This window comes from Oreochromis niloticus, linkage group LG20 (assembly GCF_001858045.2).
Source record: "Oreochromis niloticus isolate F11D_XX linkage group LG20, O_niloticus_UMD_NMBU, whole genome shotgun sequence".
Lineage (NCBI taxonomy): Eukaryota > Metazoa > Chordata > Actinopteri > Cichliformes > Cichlidae > Oreochromis > Oreochromis niloticus.
In genome coordinates, this window is record NC_031984.2 from 18074616 (window position 1) to 18095824 (window position 21209).

General features: G+C 40.1%; 1 protein-coding gene and 1 long non-coding RNA gene across 3 annotated transcripts; one reads left to right on the forward strand and one right to left on the reverse strand.

The window, feature by feature from the left end:
- Positions 1–435: 435 nt before the first annotated feature.
- On the reverse strand, positions 436–17652 carry bgnb (biglycan b). Of its 2 annotated transcripts, XM_005477990.4 has the most exons (9): positions 17422–17652; positions 16982–17068; positions 11524–11785; positions 6610–6722; positions 5460–5673; positions 5223–5333; positions 4773–4866; positions 1891–2029; positions 436–1789 (listed from the first exon to the last, which is right to left on the reverse strand). In XM_005477990.4, exons 3-9 carry the CDS (start codon positions 11768–11770, stop codon positions 1592–1594), a joined length of 1116 nt encoding a protein of 371 aa, XP_005478047.1. In that variant the 5' UTR covers positions 11771–11785; positions 16982–17068; positions 17422–17652; the 3' UTR covers positions 436–1591. The 2 variants fall into 2 exon arrangements, with proteins under 2 accessions (XP_005478047.1, XP_003448257.1); XM_003448209.5 differs by lacking the exon at positions 16982–17068 and having other exon boundaries at positions 17422–17651.
- Positions 17606–20634, forward strand: LOC112843311 (uncharacterized). Its single transcript, XR_003215590.1, has 3 exons — positions 17606–17742; positions 19372–19495; positions 20145–20634. It is a non-coding gene; the product is annotated as an uncharacterized LOC112843311 (long non-coding RNA).
- The last annotated feature ends 575 nt before the right edge of the window (positions 20635–21209 follow it).

The window sequence follows — 21209 nt, forward strand, 5'->3', positions numbered from 1 at the left end:
TGCGCCATCATAAGGAAAATTAAAATGTATCCGTCATGGTGACTTTATTTTACAGGTTTTTTCCCCCTTCCACCCAGTATTGATTGATTAGGGTGAATTTCCTGCGTCACCGCCCTCTTTTCTATCTGTGGGTGAGATCATCAGCTCTGGAAGAGCACTGTTATCAATATATGTTGTGCATGAAACAGTCCTCACCTAGAATACACAGAAAAAAAGCTCAAAGCAAACTCTTAATACCACCTTCGTCTGTAGAATCATTTTCTGTCAGGCTGAACTAAAAGACTACAACTCTCTTTAGCTTCTTTCTTTACAAAGTTCATGATTCATTCATCAAATGTTTTCCATTTTTTGGTATTTCTTCTTTATTTCTCACAGAGCATCAAACCCAGGGCCAATCGGTTGTTCTTGCACTTAATGCAGCAGACTAAAAATGTCTTTATTCACATGCAGCAGTAGGTTGTCAGATTACAGAAGAGAGACAGGACATAAGACATAATATTAAAGTATTTCCACATAGGTCTACAAATGCAAAACAAAACAAAACAAAAAAATAGGCTAACCTCGTAGTAAACCTCAAGCAGAAAAGGCAAAGCAGAAAAAAACTGTGCAAAACGATGCAATGACACTACCACTGATTGTAGCACAGAGTGAACACACTACTTTCATTGTTTCAAAGCAAAGCGGACTGTGTGTTGTCTCCATCTTGGGCACACTCCCACTGCTGTACTGTTCCCGTATGAAATACTGTATTAAGGTATTGCTCAGATGGCGTAATATGTAGTAATGGCACAGGGTGGTGGTTCAGTCAAATATGTTCAATAGGCAAATTTATTTAGCAGAATTTAAACCTGTCACTTGTTGTTGTTGTTGTTGAGTCCACTTGTTGTTATGTTGAACTGAAGTTTTCATTTTAGTGCAACTTTTTTGTCTGTAGATGGTGCGAAAAGCCCAAATTTTGGTTTATAAATACAGTATAATTTAATTACAGAGTGACAAGCCAAATGGCTTCAGACCAGTGAAACAGGGAAGACTTAATGTATTTACCAAATCAACACACAGAAAGTTATAAAAAGCACCTTTTATATATAAAAATCTATAATGCGCTGCTCTTTCTATTCCTTTTCTCATAATCGTAACCAGAATGTTAATATAAGAAGAATGACCTCAATTACAATAAGAACTATTGTGAAAAAAATGGAGCGTTTCACAAGTTTTTAGCACTCAATTTTCATCAGAATGAAACATTCTTCTCAGACGTTCCCCTCTTTTTTTGACTTCATCAAACAGAAAAAACTTTCAAAACCTTGAATTCAAAACAAGCAAAATTCACATGCAGTACTGTAAGCCTTTTGCTTTCCACTCCCTTCAAGTTATGGGGTTGTATTTTCGCCTCCTCTCTGTCTGTTTCATCAGTTTATTGCCCACCCTCTTCCTCACTTATCCTCTTTACAAAAACAATAATAATAAAATTAATAATCTCAGATATAAATTCACCTCACTCCATATCTCAAGTTTTATTTCATTATTTAAATTATCCGTTCTTCATCCCTTCATCAATCATCCTCCCTCTTTCCCAGCGTCTGCCTGTTTTTTATTTTTTGTAGTTGCCAAACTGAATGGCGAACCGGTCGCTCACGCAGCGAAATGCCGCTGGCTGCACCTCCCAGTAATTGACAGGGTTAGAGAACAGGCTGATGCCATTATAGAATGTCCTCTTCATCCCAAATCCACGAGGGCAGAAGTCATTCACACCCACTTGGCTGATGTTGTTGGAATGGAGATAAACCACCTAAAAAAAAGCCGCAGTGGCAAAGGAGGGAAAGTAGAAGAGAGCACTGTGAGAATCAATATCAAATGGAAATCAAAATTGGTTGCACACATTAGATTCACCTGCAGGTATTTCATATCTGGAAGGCCTTGGGGAACACGAGTGAGGCGGTTGTTGTCCAGATGTAGCTCTCTCAGCATGTGCAGATAGGAAAGACTGCCATTCTCTATGTTGCGGATGTGGTTAAACCCAAGGCCCAACCTGGAAAATGCAAGGCGAAAGGAAAATTTTAAACAGGCAGAAAATGGGGCAATGCATGGCACATTGCACTCAAATGTTTCATGTATTGTGAGCCGAAATAACAGGATAATTCCAGATTAATATCACTTCAAGAAAGTTATATTAAGCCAGGTGAGGAATAGGGCCACGTCAGCCTGGCAGTGTCTCTACTACTATAAATGCAGCACAATGCCACAGTAGCAGAGGAAGAAAGTCTTTGTTCTCATCTGTGTTGCAACTTAATGGGCTGAAAAATGAAGCAAACATATATGTGGCAAAAAATGAGGTACCTGCTGGGGCTATTTGAGGACGGCTCTGAAAGTGTCTCAACCCCATAGACTTTCATGTTAAAATGCCCACGCTAACAGCAATAAAAGCATATCTGCAATGTGGTATAAAAACATAGTTTAATAGTTTAGCCCTTCATAACATCTATATGGTGAACTTCTTTTAGCCCGCTTCATTTGGATAGTGGCATGGCTGATAGTCAGGGGCAGTGCTGTTTTGAATGACAGCTCTGCTGGCACAAGGAGCATTAGCCAATCACTGTCTGCTAGTCCTTACCTCCAATACTTAACCCTTAGATGCACGAATGACTGCACCCTACACTCTTCCATAGTGGGTCAAAAATGATGCGTGTTAAAATTATTGTGTTTATATGCCACTTTTGTCATTTTAGTTAAGAATAATCATTTGTGTTACATTTTGTACCAAACTTTGGTCCACACAAGAAGATGATTTAATGTTTAAACATTTAGAAAATTAAAATAGAAAAAAAAATACACAACAGCAACAGAAAAATGTCAAGATCAGTTTGTTTGTGTGAAAGAGAATATATGCACATGTGTCCAGACAATTCCTCTCTCTTTTATTGCCTTGTCCCTTCACTGTAGTCTGGCTGTAATCACTGCACACAGGTACATTGCATTTCCCACACCAACTGCTGACTTTATGATCTTTGTTATTGGATCTGAAATCTTGTTGTCTTTGGTTGGCCCTGTCTGCTTTTTTCCTGTGGCTGAGTTGTAGCTTTTGTCACCCTATACCTTCCCATTGCTTCAGTGATTGGGGTTCGCAGTTGGAGGCAACCTTCCAGTCAACTTCTCTTATGTAGTGTGGCAATCTCCTTTGAGAGCTTAGTGAGGTAGACCGATCATGCGTTGGTGATACCATTCTTGAATTCAGGGTGCTTAGCTGTGAAAAAGGTGTCGGCATCAAGGGCGGCAATGTCAAGTTGTACCACACCACCATGGGCCACCTCTATCTTTTACACTTGCAGGTGTACAGTGGGTGCCAACCTTCTGGTCCACAGTATCTACATCTCCTTTGGTCTTGTTGTAGAATGTGAACAACTGTATTTTTTTCACTTTTCTGGTATTACCAGCCACCATTTTGCTGTGATACATTGTGCTCAGAGCTACAACAACCATTAATTTCTTGCTGACATAGCTGACCATTGCAAGGCTGCCATTGAATCCAAAGTCAGTGCTGTAAACCTCCCAGGAGTCAGTAGCCTTCATCAGAGGAAGGATGTCTGCTTTGTCTTATTGTAGCGTCCCCACAATAGTGTCTCCAGAAGACACAGCACAAAAGGCACACAGGGGAAAAAGTTATCTGTGGTGATGCTGCGTCTTGTCTTTCTGAATCTACTGCACAACTGCTGATCAATGGTTTCCCCCAGACTCTTATGAACTTTGGTCAGGCTTGTTTGGCAGAAATTTGGACCTCCTCCTGAATGGCACAAGCTAGTCGTCTACAGTGACACAATCACTGGGGATGGATCGCTGCCTGAATGCTGAATGAAGGCTGTCTGTTGATGAGAATGGTTAGATAAGAAGGTTCCCATGAAATTCCATGGGAAATGAATGCAAGTCATTTTGTCAAATGTAGGAAAGGTAAGTTAAAAATTTAAAAAGCATTATAGTAAAAACATGTTTTTTGAGGAACTGGTCAAATATGAAATAATTACAACTTTTCATTACAAAGATATTACAAGAAAACAACCTCACCAGGTGGTTTCTGAGCCACTTATGCATCTAAGGGTTAAAGTAAGTGAACAGGACCTCTCCTCTGTATTTTCTAAAAATGATAACTGCATCATCCAAGAAAACAACATTACTCCAAAATGTGGATTACAGAAACCAATGGTTGATCTCACAGTGGCTACGTCCATTTATTTTGTATTTCTTTTATAAGTAACCTACAGTTTGACCTCCATACAGATTGGATTTGTGCTCTCTGTGATTACTCAGACTATCTGTGGGGTTTTTGGTTTCTAGACATTCTAAGACTATTCCATTAAAATGAGAGAAATCCTGTAGGAGAGACGTATGCAGAAAAGAAACTGAAGAAAATTGGAACAGCCATTAGAAGACATGATGACTCTTTCTGACAGAAGACATTTTCATGTGTTGTTAAAACATGTGCAGCGAATAAATATTCAAATTATCTGACATAAGTGTTCATATAATGTTTTTAAACATTTCATGGTTTTGTAGAATGCCTGTAATGTTTTCACACCTCACATGCTACAAGGTGTGGGTCAGCTTAAGTAGAGTGGGCAAAGACTCTCAAGCATAATTCAGCTCTAGTTCCCTGCTACTTTTAAGTGGCCTGTCAATGTAATTTGTATTATTACCCCTAAGGGGCACTGCTGACTGGTGATCAGGGTGCAAGAACTCAGCTGTGGTCAGAAAGGAGTCTGGTGTTTAAGTGTGAAGGAGACCTGTAGAGGTTTTTGTAGCGGCTCAGGTCCTCCAGTTCCACAGCCTGGATCTGATTGTGGTCCAGATGAAGCTCATGGAGACTCTCTGGGAGATCTAACGTGCAGATAACAAAGATGTAAGCCTTCACTTCAGTGTGACAACAGATTTTTGTCTTGCTGGACATTCCTTTTTTGCCATTTGCTTTTTATTTAAATATCTAAAAGGGATACATTTTATTAGATACACTTTGTCACTATTTTAGAGTTAGAACTTTGGTCATACACGTTTGGTCATACATGCAGAAATCTGAGCATTAAAATGTTTTTTGGGGTCTATCACAATGTATTAAAGGGGAAGGAAAAAACACTACTGTACATATTTACTAAAGAAAACACACTCTACTGTAAATCTACCAAATGCTAGAATGTTGAAAGATCTCTAGCATTTTAGCCTCAAAGCGAGGTTTTTACCTTTTGGGACTCCGGTTAGTCTGGCTTCTGATATACGCAGAAAATTCAGTTTCAGTCCCTTAAAAGCTCCAGGTTCAAATCCACTGTTCTGAATGGGATTTGCTCCCATTTCTGTAAAAAAACAAAAACAAAAAAACACCATGGCATGAAATAAAATACCTTTCCTTTAATCTTTAAAATGCAATGCCAATGCAACACAGTAGCAAAGCATCACAGAATATACTCTAGATTTCTGACCTATGCAGTTCATGTTATTCAGTCCTGCGAAAGCTCCGGCTGGGACTTTCCTGATGCGATTCTCATGGATCCTTATCTCCACCAGAGAGGCAGGCAAGTTTTTGGGGATAGTGGTCAGGAAATTCTTGGAGAAGTAGAGCTTCTGCATGTGCTTCAAAGGAACAAATGCTCTGGGGTGGACTTTGGAAATAAGATTATTCCTCAGAGACAGGCCCTAAAAAGAAGCAACAACCAAAGAGAGGCCCAATTCAACACCCATTTGGTCTATGTGAAGAGCTATCAGAAAGTCAGAAAATGAAAAGGAAAAAGGAAAAATTAAGCATTAAATGTAAAAAAAAATCATTATTTATGCCCTCTGCTCCTACTATAAGTGTGTTTGAGTGAATTAAAACAGATCAGCTAGAAGACTCCCCACCTACACTGGCTGAAAGATGGAGACAGATGTAGTTTGATGTAAACAGAACTCAATAGAGATGGTATTCTGTAATTTCATGTCAGGGGTTTCCTAAACTGCCAGACTTAATATTTCTCTTGGTCAGAGCTCCAGAATATGGGTCAGCAGTAAGCAAAGCCTTATTGCTGAGAGAGCTTGAATACTCCCATTTGGCTTCAGGCTCAAACTTTAATACAATTAAAGCTCTCATAGCGGAGGACGGCAAAAAGCAAGGAAATTAACCTTTAAATCCCAGAGAAATGGGGGTCTTAATTATATTTCTCACTACCAAAGCCAACACAAGCTGAGATGACTGAGTTGCACATCCTCGAGAAGTTGATTCTTAAGAATGTAACTGAACCAAATTGCTGTGAAAATACAGGAAATTTAATACAGAATCAAAACACTTTTTCTAAATACAGCTGAGTGCTGTAAATGCTGATGCCTTTAATGAAAAAAGGAGTAGATAGCAAGCTACTGAACAATCCCACAGGTTAGAAAAATACATATAAACTCCTTACATATTTAGTAACCTGAGAATTAATCATTAGAGTTGTAATCATTTGTACAATTGATTGTTGTGGATTCAGGTTGTGTGAGACAGAGAAGGCTGTGAGTATGGCAGTGAGTATGGTTTTGAAAATGTTAAATACAGCAGTGGTTCTTTTATTGTGAAGGGGAGTAGGGAACATCCTGTGCAGTGTTTCTGCCTCTTACATATAGGTTAGTAAGGCCTTTGAAGTCATTCTCTTTAATCTCAGTGATACGGTTGCTCTGCAGGTCCAGGAACTTGGTGTCCCGAGGGATATTCGTTGGCACCTCGGTCAAACCTGAAGACAAAACCAGTGAAAACACAGAAGAACATCATCCTCTGGTAAATGCTCCCATGGGTGACTACAGACCAACACCCTAAAAGCCAGTTTGTTTTAAACTGGGAACTTCTAAGACTACTTTAACCAGACACAGACTTTGGAAAATAAATAGACAGTGTGTGTTTTAAAGGCCTAAGAATTAACCCAATCACACTCCCACACTGTAGCAAATGAGTACCTCGGTGCTCCTTGTCTATTATTTTAATGAAAGGTGGACATAGACACGACCATGGAGGTCACACACATACGTCAGCACGGCGTGTATAGCTACCATTATTGGTTTGTCGCTGACAAGGACAAGCATACACACTCTCGCGCACAGAAACATAAATTCCCCTCCCACCAGATGGGGACACCAGATGTTTTCCATCTGGTTTCCAATTTGACAGAAGTCACAAAGGATGTGATTTAAATACTATAAAGTCACACATCAAATAGAAAGGAGACTGGCACAACCCTGATATATACAGACGAATAAAAGCTGTGTGTGTGTGTTAATGTGTGAGTGGTGGGTAAGTGTTGAATTGAAAAGAAGTCTTTGCATTTTAACCTCATTGTGACTTGAGGAGATTGGCGACCAGCTTGAAAACCAGAATCTATTACAGTTAAGCACTTTCTCTCATCACAGTATTGTTTTGAACTTAACAGTCACTCATGAATCATTTGAGGCGTCCCAGAATATTTGTGTTCTGTGAATCAATATTATACATATATCTATCACAAGAAAGAGCTGAATGTTTGATTTTTAAGACCATTTCATGATGTGAAAACACTGATTGCTGGAATATTTCATCACTGAAGGGGACAGTCTGTTATCATTGGTTACCAAGCAATAAATTCAAACAGCCTAGAACGGACTGCGACACGTGAACACCAAAGTGGCGTTAGAAAATACACCTTTGCTATTTTGTTCAGGGAGCTCTGGAAAAATGACTCAGCACACGGATAAACACAGCTACCAGTGATCATTAACAAGACCACATCAAAGAGCCACGTGGACAAGTGTATCAGATGTGGTAGCTTAATCCAGACAGGCCACAGTGGACGAATCCCAACCAGGGCCAACCTCATCTGGACCGAGAACATGATGCAACTGGGCATGCTGGTGAGAGAGTGCCAGCTGTCCCACTGGGAGCGAGTTTGCCACTAACCACATCTGACCCACAGGACTCAACCCAGAGCTGTCCATCTAGAGGTAATTTTAGATATATGGCTTTGGTTGTGCTGTGCCACACCCTCCATGACACCACACAAGATCCAAGCCTTAGAGCTCCCTCTGATATTCGGCTCCAACCGCATCCTCACAGTACAGAGAGATCTAGTGCAGTGGCAAGATTTTGCCTTTAGAGAGCAAATATACATTCGTGAAAGCTGTGTGGAAAATATCGAGTTTCTATCCTCAGTATAATCTTTAAATCATAAACCACACTCTGCATTTATGATTTCTTTTTTTTTAAAACATGCAATAAAGTTATTACAGCTGCTGTGCTCTAAGGGTGCAGGATGTTACCAGGATGATTCATGTGGTAGGAAATATTTACCTTGCAGTCAACACCTGCAGCTTTTGGCATGCCTCCTGCCAGTTGGAAACCTTCAAATCTGCGTGCCAGGCATCAAAACTAACAAACTTGATGGGAATACCTGGAAAAAAGCTTTCACCGAGACCCTGATTAAATGAATCCTTAAACCCTCTAAACCTCAAACCACCGCTCTTCAACCACATCTGCCACAAATCTCAAAGCCTTTACCGCAAACTGACAAAACTAGCACCCTCTAAAACCCCAGTTCAACTCAACACAAATACTCAACATCATGCTGGGATCCACACTGAGAGGAGACAGACGCCACCACCAAAATACATCTGTTCTAAATAAGCACTTGACATCTCGGAAATTATACGCTTCCACATTTACCCGCTGCTGAAAGACCAGGGACAGTAAGTATATAGAGGTTGTAAAATGATGATTCGACAAAACCATTATGTCTAAACCAAGGCGTCTTATTAGAGTTATATAGCTAGTATAATGTGAAAAATCTTTATATCCATAATTAAGACATAACTCAGTTTCTTGTAGTCTCTTTTAAACAGACACACATTTATATATCTACAGTGACTAAATTGTACTGGATGCTTTTATGGAAACTTGACTAAAATTAACTCACAGACAGACAGTAAAAACATAATGAAAAATTTGGCACAGTTCTGTTTTTATTTTTATCTGCTGGAAAAGAAAAATATATTTTTAAATCAACCGCTAATACTAGCTCAACGTGGTTTATTCCTCATAGTGAATATAATGGCAAATAATCCTCACATGATGTTAAAATAATAAAAGAAAAACTCAATATTTAATGTTAACATCTTATTAAATGATTTAATTCTATTCTCCAGCTTTAAACTTTTAAAGACCACCTCATTGTCTTCCACATCACCTAGCTAGCTAGCTAGCTAACTAACAAGGTGCATATAGCACCTAGCTGCTTATTTATGCTGTTTATTGGCCATTTTAGAGAATTTAAAATGTCTTTGGCCATATTTTAGAACTACTAGGAATTGAGACTTTTACTTCTTTACCTTCTAATAACTGCCTATTATTAACACCTAGAAGTTGTACATTAATTCCTATGTCAAGATAGAAATACCATTTCAACTAGCCATTCTCACCTTTTCAGTACTTAATAATTATGAGGGGGTTTTTTTTTAATCTAAACCAGCAAAAACTAACAATTGTTAGAAGTGTCTAAATAGGTTTTCTAACTCTGAATATGTTTTACTCATATTTCCCCAGCAGTTTGATCTTCATGCACGTGTGTGACTGTCTCCAAAGTACAAAGACAGTCATACAAGGTCACTCGTTCAAAGCTGTCTGCTTTTCACACACATGCATTTCCACACAAAATATGCAGATCTTTTATTTCCAAGAACTTTTTTTTCGAGGAACTAAATAAGCTCTTTCCTTCAGACCATTCGGTTATCTGCATTTCCATAATAGTTTCCAAGAATAAGACTGCTTAAGTATAAAAAGAAACTCAGCAGCTGTTTTTACACATCTTTTTAGCAAGTGACTATACGTCGCACTACTCCTCTTCAGTCCAGTTGGTTACAACAACACAGAAGATTATATAAGAGTAATGAAGTGACCAAGCTGAAAAATTAAGCAATGCAGAAGTGCCAAAAACTGTGAACCAATTAGAGCCAAAATAAACATGTTTATAGCCTGTTACAAAAAACGGTCTTGGTCTCTATAGATAAAATTTCCAGCTTTGCAACTATGAAGTGGATGATTTCTGTTATTTACGCTTAAACTTAACTGAAGTTAGCATCCCATTTTCATATCACGGTGAATTATGGATGCATTTTGTTTCACAAAGCTTTAACTGTCATATTTCCAGGTTTACCCTCTTGTCTGAATATTGTCATGTCTGGCTTCAAAAAACCAAGATGGTAATCCCCAAAATGACAAGTGTGCAACTTGGAATCTGCAAACCAAAAGTGTGACTCACTGTCACCACTCCATCTATTTTACAGTCTTTTTTTAGAGGCACTTCACCAACAGCGAGCATGCGAGAGACTGAGGTAGTATTGTTTGAATACTATAATGTTAGTTGTAGCAAAATTACTGTCAAATTGTCCAAATTGCTGCAAGTACTTCAGACAGAAATATTCCCTGGAACTAAATTTAGCTACTGCCTCCAGAAGGGGCTCAAGGTCACTAGTCTGTGGGGAAGTAAAACATGAATTTAGCAAATGCCTAACAACTTTAATTATTCTATTAAATGGGTTCTGTATTATGTGTGTGTTAAGTGTTGCATTACACCTTGAAAATACACATTCTGTAACAGAAGAACAAAATCGGGAAACATAGAACTTTATCTTTTAAACTAGACCACATCTGAGATCCTAAACTTGATGAATAGTTTCAGAAACTTTTTGTTGTGCAAAAAACTTTAGACTTCTTATTTTAAGACCATATTAGGTTAAGTTGGCCTTAATACTAGATGTTACCAAACATATGTGCAAAAACATTTACAAGACTCATTTACAAAGTTCACTTTTTTGCCCACGGTAGGGTGGCTGTGGCTCAGGAGGTTGAGCGGGTCTCCTATATATCAGAAGTTAGCTGTTCGATTTCCTTCAGGGTGCATCTTGAAGTGCCCTTGGGCAAAATTCTGAACCCTGAGTTTCCCTCAGTTCCCTGCAATGTGAATGTGTAGATCAGTATTAGATAGAAATGCCTAGGCATAGAAAAAGTGAGTGTATGAATACACGCTTTTGGGTGAATGAGGCCGAAAGTGAGCAAAAAGTGTTTTGAGTGCTCGGTCTGAGGATAAAAAAGTGTTGTATAAGTATCAGTTAATATTTTAATTTGTCTTTTCTCTGCCAACCTCTAATTCTCTGACTTTATCACTTTATTCTTTTATTCTTGGTTACTCCTTGCATTTTCTGATACAGTCTTTACTCCTGTTCTGCTCACACAGAGTGTCTCCTCCTCTCCCACCCAGTAGCTTCCCTCAAAGTCTGGAACACCAAATCCCTCAAAGACATGCCTTTCCCTGTCAAAATATACCACCATTATCCCAGTGGAGAAATCCCCTCCCTCCCACTCTAAAGAAGGGCTTATGCAAGGTTTGGATCAGTAAGACAACTATTTTGTTTCCCTTTCTGAACTTCCTGGCACACTCACACACTGTGAAATGAAGACAAAGCTTTATAGAAATACATACTGATGCTCTATTTCCTTCCCACACATTCACTAACCGAGATCAGAACACTGGACGACCCGGAGATGGCACTGGCAGCCAAAGGGGCATGTGGGTATTTCATGAGGGAACAGATCGTCAGCTGAACCTTCTTCCGGATCCCTCATCATTTCCATGGTCATCTCGGCATCCATACTATCCAGGGCGAAATCCCAGAAGCCTTTCTGCTCAAAGGGCAAAGCAGAGGAAGGGGAGGGCAGCTGGACCGCGCATAGCAACAGCAGAAAGAAGCAATGGGGCAACATTTTTAATTGGAGCACCTGAAAAGACACAAAGGAATGAGAGTAGCCTTAGCGTTAATGCAACAAAGTAGAAATTTCATCCAGTTTAGAGACATTTTAGTTATTCGTTTGTTAGTGTGAGTGTGTGTCTGTGTGTGTGTGTAGACAGGAATATGCACATCTAAGTGCTTCTGAAGTAAAAATGCAGGAAAATAAGAAAGGAAAACTGCATGGGCAGGGCTGGATGCCTGTTCTGTCAAAGACAGCACATACTCTCTGGTCTACTGGTGTACTGAAACTATCGACCAGGGTGAGTCCTGCATTATTAACTAAACTTTAGGCTGTGTTGTGTAAAACAATAAGATGTGGCACATTATTTTATTTTATTTCACTCTAAAATAGTATGAAATGGTCCGCTCATTCATAATTACAGTCCTACTCTTTATTCCACACCTAGAAGGAAGAGAGAAACTAAGGCTATGGAGGGCAAATGCACCCAGTCCCCTCCAGCACTTGCCAGGAATTGGCTCTGGGAAGAAAAGTGACTTCAACCACACCAAAATGTCACTGTCTGCCTCGTGTACACCACAGGTCTCATAAGAGTAAGTCGCTGCTAACTAGACAATCAGGGGGACATCACCTACAGTAAATTGTGGAAAAGTTTATTCCTGCAAATGAGCATTGCAACAAAGCCACCATTCATTTACAGGAGAAAGTGTGTGTGCAAGGGCAAATGTGCGCATGCAGGTTTGCACGGTTGAGTGTGTATGTTCCTCAGGAAACAGACTCCATGATGTCATAGTGTGCGTGTGCACACACACACACTGCTTACATGTCATCAGACATCTAAGCAGTGTGTGTGTGTGCATTCGTGCATTTTTGTTTGCCTACTTTACACAGGGTGCACTGACCTAACTAACACTTCAGCACAGTCATTCCTCCTACTCCCCCTAAAAAGTCATTCCTAGAAAAAAAAAAGAGCGAGCGAGACTGTTGGCAGGTCACTTGAGCCATGCAGCATACAAGGTCATAAACATGACCCTTGAGGCTAATCCTATGAAGTGACCTTTTAATCTCTCATTTTTTTCGTGTTAATTCCTCCTCTGATCCCCAGCTCCGTAATCCTGCATAAGACTGAAAAGATGGTTAGTATGCAAATGGACCTTGATAAACATAAGAGTTTTGTAGCAACATGATCTGTTTTTCACTGGAAACAAGAGGAGGATATGACTCAACTCCCAATATTATCAGAACTAAGGGGAGTACAAGGGGGAGCCGAGGGAGGAGCTAACAGATGGAAGCAAGTGAGCGTGTCTTTTGAACATTTGAGCCTCTAGTGAGTAAATTTTGAGTTGTGAAGTCTTATTTAAGAAAATAATGTATTAATTCTCTGACCACTGCAATTGCAAATGGAATTTTCTCTACTCAAAGAAATAATGGTATTATTTAAGGAAAGAAAAAAGACGTGGATGTGGACCTGGCCAGGAAGCACGAATATCTGGCCCCTGTAGTTTGCTCCCTGCAATAAAAATAGCTGCCAAATTATACCATTATGCAGAAAAGAAAAAACACCACTGGCCTTGGCTTGGTCAGAAGAATGCAGCCAAAAGGACACAGCTAGGGCATATATAGTCAGCATCACACAATGACACGCAGCACACAAGAGCTGGAAGATATACAGAAGACACCACTAGACTTATTTATACACCTACAATTTCTGCAGTTTGTCCCTTTGCAACATTATAGGAGGTATAACAAGTATACGTTGTAAATCCATAAAAAGTGTCACCCATGCTCTAATTTGTGGAGCCTTTTTCTCTCGGTCAGACCAAAGAATTGAAGCGATGTGACAGATTTGCAGACAGAGGTGCAGGGCATCAAAGAGAAGATAAAAAGGGAGACAGGAACAAGTCCGATACACTTTATTATCACCCAGGAATTACATACAAGGCTACTATAAACACGTCATGAAGATAAGCCTATACTATGTCCCACAATTAAGGAGTCGGTAATACCCACTTTTATCCAACCCTGGCGTTTGTACATATGAATTTCTCTCCCTCCAGCTGTGAGCTTTGAAACATCCAGGCTGAGACGGAAACAAACCAAAGCCTTCAGCCTTAATTGTTGTTGCCTTGGCTCTTCATCTCGCCTCCCATCCAAAGGCGAGTGGTTTAATGGATGGATGGCTGGCTATTCCTGTCTCACTTTACTGTCTGCAGGGCGCAGTGGAGTATGTGTGTGTGTAGTTGGAGGGAGTGCAGACGACACAAAGAAGAAAAAAGGAAAGAGCAGAATGATGATTATGAGACAGACAGAGAGAAGAAAGAAAAAGTGGGAGTTGTATGTAAGCAGTGGGGAGAAGGTTGTGGGCAACAAGGGTGCCGAAGGATCACAGGAACAAAAAAAGGACTTTCCAAGTCGCAGCATCTCTCCTGCACTACTTGGCAAAAATTAAGTGGACACTCAGTGGATATCTTTTGGACTTTGAACTAAAATGAACTAAAATGCTATTAACTAAAACACTGAGTCCGAATTGACAGAAACTGAACCTGAATCTGCAGCTGCAACCAGTCTGACTTATGTTTTTCTTATGGGAAGAAATCCCCTTTAAATCTATGTAGCGCTGGTACTGATCCCTCAGGCTCGGTAGTGCTGAAACAGCACAAGCACAAACATCACTCTACCTTCAAAAAAAAGTGAACAGACCAAAGACGGGAAGGAAAATTAAGGAATTTCCCTGACAAGCTTAAAGGTGCCTGATTGTCAGTCTGTCAATCGCACCCGCATACTCACACATAATATGTCTGGCTAAACAACCACATCTGGTTGAAGCTGTCATAACAGGCAGGAGAAAACAGAAACTTCTGTGAATTCCAATTCTTTACTGTTGCATTCAAATGTGAAAATTGGACAAGAGGGAGAGGCAAGAGACGTAGATTCTGAGACACAATAGAGCACAGTAAAGTCTGCTTTTGGCTTCTCCTTTATTCACATGGTGGGTATCTCTCCATGTTTAATTTGGCTGTTTTTTATGCCGGATGTTCTTCCTGACACAACCCCAAAGGGATGTGAGGTTACGTCAGGACGGTGGTTACGGTAAAGAGCACCAGCTTGAATGATCTCCCATTAAACCTATTAGTTGTTTGCGTCTTAGATTAGCTTTAAATTTCGTATATGCAACATCCATCAAGTCCTGGGTTATTCATCGGCCCTCACATCGCTGCGCTTACTTTATTACAGCCAGAGTTCATAAAAATGATAGCATTTACCTTTTTCAAGCTAAACAAATAAATGTTTAAACTCAGTGCTCTCTGTGATGCCAGTAATGTCACTCTGTTCTGCAGATGAAAGAGAGGAAACCATTAATCTTTTTCCTACTTTGACCCTTATGAGAGACGAGGTCTCACCCTGTGACATAGCTGCCACGCATATTAAAGATGGACGTGCCAAAGTACAGTGAACCTGACATAAAATGCACCTCATTTTCATCCTCTGGAACATTTCAGCTCTGCTTTTTTAGCAGTTGAGTTGGCAGAATTAAGGTGGGGCAGACAGCTCAGCAAGTGCCAGCTGGCTCTGCAACACCACTGTATTGGCAGCCGCCACGTCAACACTCGGTGCCGATTAAGATCACATGGTGGCTCGAAGTGATCACAGTGCTGACTGTGCTCAGATGATCTGACATGGCTTAACATGGCGTTGCAGAGAATAAATAGAATTCTGGCTGGAGTCACTGAGTGAGAACGTTTTTTCCCCTTGAATTGGACAGAAGCTGCAGTAAACTCTGACAGACGTTACCTGCTTTAATAACCTTGTGTCAGAGTTTATTAACTCACGAATATATGACATATGGTCTTGTAAGCAGTGCGGGTAACACTGTACACCTGTTTTACATTTTTACGCAAGTGTAAACCTACCACAATGTTTGCAAGTAGGATGTCAAACAAACACAAAGACTCTGACACACTCACACGCGTCCCCAATTCATGCACTCTTCAGACAGGCAGGCTGTTAGGCGGGTCTGGTACAAGCATTCGGGTGGAGTTAACTGCCCCAGCGGCTGTAATTTGGTGACTGCCAACCCTAAAAAAAGGAACTGTTTGGCAGCTCCTCTGATGCCACCAAGCTTGGATGTGGTGGTGAGCTGCTCAGTGCTGCAGAGATGAGGCTTAACCAAATGCACAGCAGTGAGCAGAGCAACGCTAAAAAACAAAAAAAAGATCCTAATCAGTCAGCTGGAGAGGAACATATGACCTGAGGATCCATGCCTGTGGGCAGATGAGCCTCAGAGCATGTGGACTATTCCAAAACTTGGGCCAGTTATAAGTGTGGTATGAAGAGAGACTATAAACAATGGTTGCTTTATGACAACCCAAAATGGAACAATTGGCATATTTTATTGTCAAAACACGGCCAAGAAAAGCACAACTTCTAACTGGAGAAAAAAAAAATTATAACTACCATCTGCAGAGAGAATGTGTAGCTGCATGGGACTGAGTATGAATTTAGGCAAGTGTATGATAGAAAAAAATAAATGTTGGCAGCTTCAGCTTGTCTTGGAGATGACCAAAAGTGCACCACAATGAGTGTCCAGACAGGCAGGTGGACGGATAGACACAGTGAGATAGAGAGAATCACAGGACAGACAGAGCAGCAGGTGTAGTGCGGCAATAGGAAAGCAGTCTGTTTGTTCCTGAAGCTTCAGGAACAAACAGATTCAGACCATCATTTTGATGGGCTGAAGTCAGACTAACACAGTTCCCCCTGTCTTTAAGGAGACTCAGTTCACTGTCTCATACAGGGGAGTTAACCACCGGACATATAATGATCATTACAAGACAGAACTGGGTCACTGAGGGAGGAAAAAGGTTGTTCTTCAAAGAGCTTCATATTTTGTCTGCATAATATTATGTTAAAAAACAAAATACAGCTAAGAGGAGAGCGAGCTATAATAATCTTTTTGCCAAAGAAAGTATCTCCACACACAGTTTTCTCAAAACACTGTCTGGGCCTACCCAGAGCTGAATTTGAGGGTAAAGCAGGTCTGTATACAAGAAGGAATTGACTTTAATGGCTGTTTCACTATAATTATTCTCCCAAAATGAGGATGCATGGATGGACCTAAAAGACCTGCTCTACATGATGTTACATTTAGAGCCTGATGATAGAATAAGAGCCCACTTATTTGGGGACAAACTAAGTGGAAAGAGGTTTGCTTAATTATCATCTTACCTTGTAATTACCGTTTGAATGAGCTTTGGAGATTCATTGCGCCATCTTGTGGGCGTCTGGGGTAAGAGCTAAAACTGCAGGTCAACGCTATGGACCACAAGATGCAACAGGTTGAATCCCAAAGCCATCAAATACACATATTCGTAATAAGATATTTACAGGGAAATAAATGAATGATTAAAATTATTTATATTTATTTCTATCTGTGCACTGCATTTTCAGCTATAAATATAAAAGCTGACACCTCCATCAAAAGTTTTAATTTTGGGGGGGGAAACTTTTTGTTAAAAAAAAGAAAAAAGAAAGAAAGAAAAGTGGAGGCAACTATCTAATTTCCACTTTAGGCTACTACTTAATTAATACAGATTCATACTAAAGTTTCTTCCGAGTCAGCTGCCAAGTTAAAAAGTACATATATTAAAATAACCCAACTCCCCTACCTTTGGGAAAGAAATAAGATTTTTATTCCAAGTTCCAAAAAGTAGGTTGACGATTGCTTTTCTCCCTCTGTGCGTCAGTTTATCTTGGAGATGATAAAATATCCTATATTTTCATCACATTTAGGGATTATCACGATGTTTCCCTATGATCCGCTGACATCTAGCCGCAGCTCCGTGTGCAACTGCGTCCCGCGTCAGGCTACCGTGTGCGCGCCTTCCAGTCCAAGTCGAGGAAATGACTGCGTTCCGAGGGAGTTGAGCCCATAAAGTTAACAAGCCAGACTCTGAGCTTCGGAGAAGAAGGAGGAGGAAGAGGAGGGAGTAGGTCTACTTCCTTGCTGTATTTCAGCAGCCTGCCAGTAACGGCTGAAAGTAAATCTGGTTGTAGCAGAGCTTTGATATTACAAGCAATCGTTTCTGCAGTGAAACCACAGCAGATAACATTCACAACTTTGCAGTATTAGGGGGCAGTGATGCAAAAGCCTAACGTTTTAGTGAATTTTGATGGGTAGGATTTTATTTTACCATTAGATGGTCTTTTTATTTATGGACAGTACTGTGGAAAGGTCTTGAGCCACCCCTTATTTCTTTATATTTTGCATCCAAGGAGGAAGAGTTTCTTGTATTTCTTTGAAGTGGCTTTGAGTAATATTTCTGCAGTTTCTCTAAAAGACGTCCTAAGTGTATTTAAGTTCATTGGCGGATTTTTCACAATTTTTTAGTTAAGTCCTTGAAACTGACCATTATCAGAGGAATATTTTTTGTTTGTTAAGCCACTTAACACCGACCTATAAATTATTTAAGCATATAAATGCACCTAACTTAAAGGATGAACCAGTTCTGTGCCTACACAACTTAGCAAAGAGCTGACTGTATCCTTTATCTTCTGACATTTTGTTATTAGCAGCCTGCTGCAGAACACATTTGTTTCATCTGTTTCCATTTCTTTAGTTGAATCTATGTCAATTTCCAAAGATAACACAGACCAACAAGGTGATTTTCAAAGTGCTATTAGCCAAGAACTTGGCATATCTTAGCGTGGTGTGCAGTGTGTCCTTAAAAAATGATGAAACTACACGAGAACTGGACTGAAAATCTGTGACAATGGGTCTTATGGAGTGATGAATCCAAATTTGATTTATTTTTTTTTATTTTTTTTTGCTTCAAATTTAATTATAGAGGAGGAAAGAGATACAAAAGTGAATGTCTACAGCCATCTGTAAAACATAGTATGTCATAGGCTGTATTTCAGCCAGCAGTGTTGGGGATCTTGCCAAAATTGATGAAATTATGAAAGAAAAGTACAGCCAGATTAGATCCAAGATGGAAGAGCTTTCTCTGATTGGCAGCAGCTTCCCTGGACAGAAAAAACTCACAGAGGAACACTATCAGCCATGGAGTGACCTCCGCAGAGCCCGCACCTGTGGAATCATCTAGACATACAATGAAGCAAAACACAGCAAACATCCAAAGAAGAGCACCAAATCACAACAAGGGTTGCGTCAAGAATAAAGGTGGTCATGCCAAATATAATCTTGTAAGAACTGTACAAACTCAGCTTTTGCCTTATATACTGTTTTGTCCATTCACATTTCCACCAGTTTCAAAATGTCTGTGCATCTATCTCCACATTTACCTAGTACGATATAAAGAAATGGCTGGCTGCTCAAGACTTTGCACAGTATTATATATATATATATATATATATACAGTTTTCAAGATGACTATTAGGGCAGGACGGTGGAACAGTGTTGCCTCACAGCAAGAAGGTCCAGAGTTCAAATCCATCATGTGGCTGGGAGTTTCTGTGTGGAGATTGCATGTTCTGTTCAGGCACTCTGGTTCCTCCCACACCCCCAAAAACATGCAGTTAGTGGGGTTAGGCTAAAACTGTGATTCTAAATAGGCTGTAGGTGTCAGTGTAAATGTTTATGTGCTTCTCTGTGTTAGCCCACAGACTGGCGACCTGGCCGGAGTGATCCCCGACTCTCACCCTATGGTAGCTGTGATAGGCTTCAGCCCTCCTGCAGCCCTGAATTAGATAAGAATAAAATGAATGGATGTTATCCGAGAGGTATGACGTGACAAAACACAATGTTTAAATTTTGTGTCTAAGGTCAGGAAATTCCATTTTTGAAGTGCTGTAGAAGAAAATTTGCACGTCGCTCTTTAACAGACTCACACACAGACTCACACATTTTCATTATAGTGCAACTGTAAATATACAGCAGCACCACAGGAGAAGTAGCCAGCCCTCCGAGTGACCCATACAGTGAGATAGTACCATTTTTAAGGGACACTGCGGTAAAAATAAGATAAATCATAGTTGATTTTTAAGACAATACTTATTTACTGACAATAGAAGCTTTTAATTGTGTACTGTATATCCTATGCTTTTATAGATTACATAAATATGTGCTAAAGAAGGGGGAAAAAAACTCCCAGGACATTTAATCCTTCTCTGGAAGTATAGCAGCTACAGCTGTGTTTTATGCTTGCAGATGCTTTCCATGTATTTTTTAAGCACTGGCAGTTAGCAGCTGGTGAAATAAACCCGTCTTTTACTGTGAAACATCCAGTGGCCCATTTCCGTCTGATTAGTACTAGTGATACCAGCTAGTCGCACCACAGTAGTGGACAAAGTTTATATTTTAGTTCTGGGATTATAAAACATATGATTTTGGGTCTTTTTCACAGTTTTCTATTAAATTTCATTTTGGCAGGATGAAGTGTTGTTTCTAACCGATTTCCTCGAAGTATTTGCCAGCACCCAGACTGAGGGAGGCAGTGAGTTCGGCGAGCCACACGATCTTGGAACTCTTATGACCTTACACAAGGACTGCCACACAGACATTAATCCATGAGCTCTGCTGCTCCAGGCCTGTCAGCACAAAATCACACCCACTTTTGCCATCATATAAACTCAAGAAGAAACTGACACTGCCTGTACTGATGTTTAGTTATCTACTCTTGTCACTAACAGTGCCGTATCCACAGTGGTGGAAAGGCATGTGGGCCGGATCAATGCCCTGCAGGGGCTTTTGGCAGGGGACAGTGTTTTGATAAAGGACTTTGCAGATGACATTCCTTCTTTCCCTGCTTCCTCTCTTTCTCCCGTTTGTAAATTTGCCCTTTCCCTCTACTTCATGCATTTTAATTTTCTGAGTGCCTGTGTGTCTCTCTCGCTGCGGTTCGGTTGATTATGGTGTTGGGCTGTAGCTACAGGGCTTGGCATCTAAATTAAACTCTTTCTGCTCTATACAAGTGTTCATCTAACGTGTCTCCAGAGATTAACACACCCACTAGCTCTTAGATAGGTACTGCAATGATCGGGGCTATGCATCATTGGATGCAGGAGAGAAAAATGATAATATTTACTCATATGTTGTTTAGTTCTTTTACACTGTGATTTATATAAATGAAAAACAATTTCCTACTCAGTAATGCTTATACTTGTAGAGAATGGGGGTTGATGACTGAGTTTCTACACACTGAGGTAACCAAATTCTTTTAAGAAGTGAACTCATAACATTGAAATCCAGTCTCAAGTTCTAGCAAAAAAAGTATCCTGACTTTTAGAGCCTGCATCCATACTCTTTCTTCTTGCCTCGCGTTATCTGTTCCTCTGTTGTCACAGTCCGAGTCAGGAAGAGAATTTTTTAGCAGCTTCTCTTTGTAAGCGTTGGGGCTTTTTATTTTATCAACCAGCACTTCATCCGCCAACGCCCAATCAAAAAACAAACACAGGAAGCTGTTGTCTCAGGGTAGGATGGAGAGCTACATGGGAG

Coding starts and splice junctions, on each gene's coding strand:
- bgnb (XM_005477990.4), bottom strand. CDS start 11,770: ATGTTGCCCCATTGCTTCTTTCTGCTGTTGCTATGCGCGGTCCAGCTG. Junction 5,674..6,609: donor AAGGCCTTACTAACCTATAT/GTAAGAGGCAGA, acceptor GCTTCTTTTTAG/GGCCTGTCTCTGAGGAATAA. Junction 1,790..1,890: donor CAGATATGAAATACCTGCAG/GTGAATCTAATG, acceptor GCTTTTTTTTAG/GTGGTTTATCTCCATTCCAA.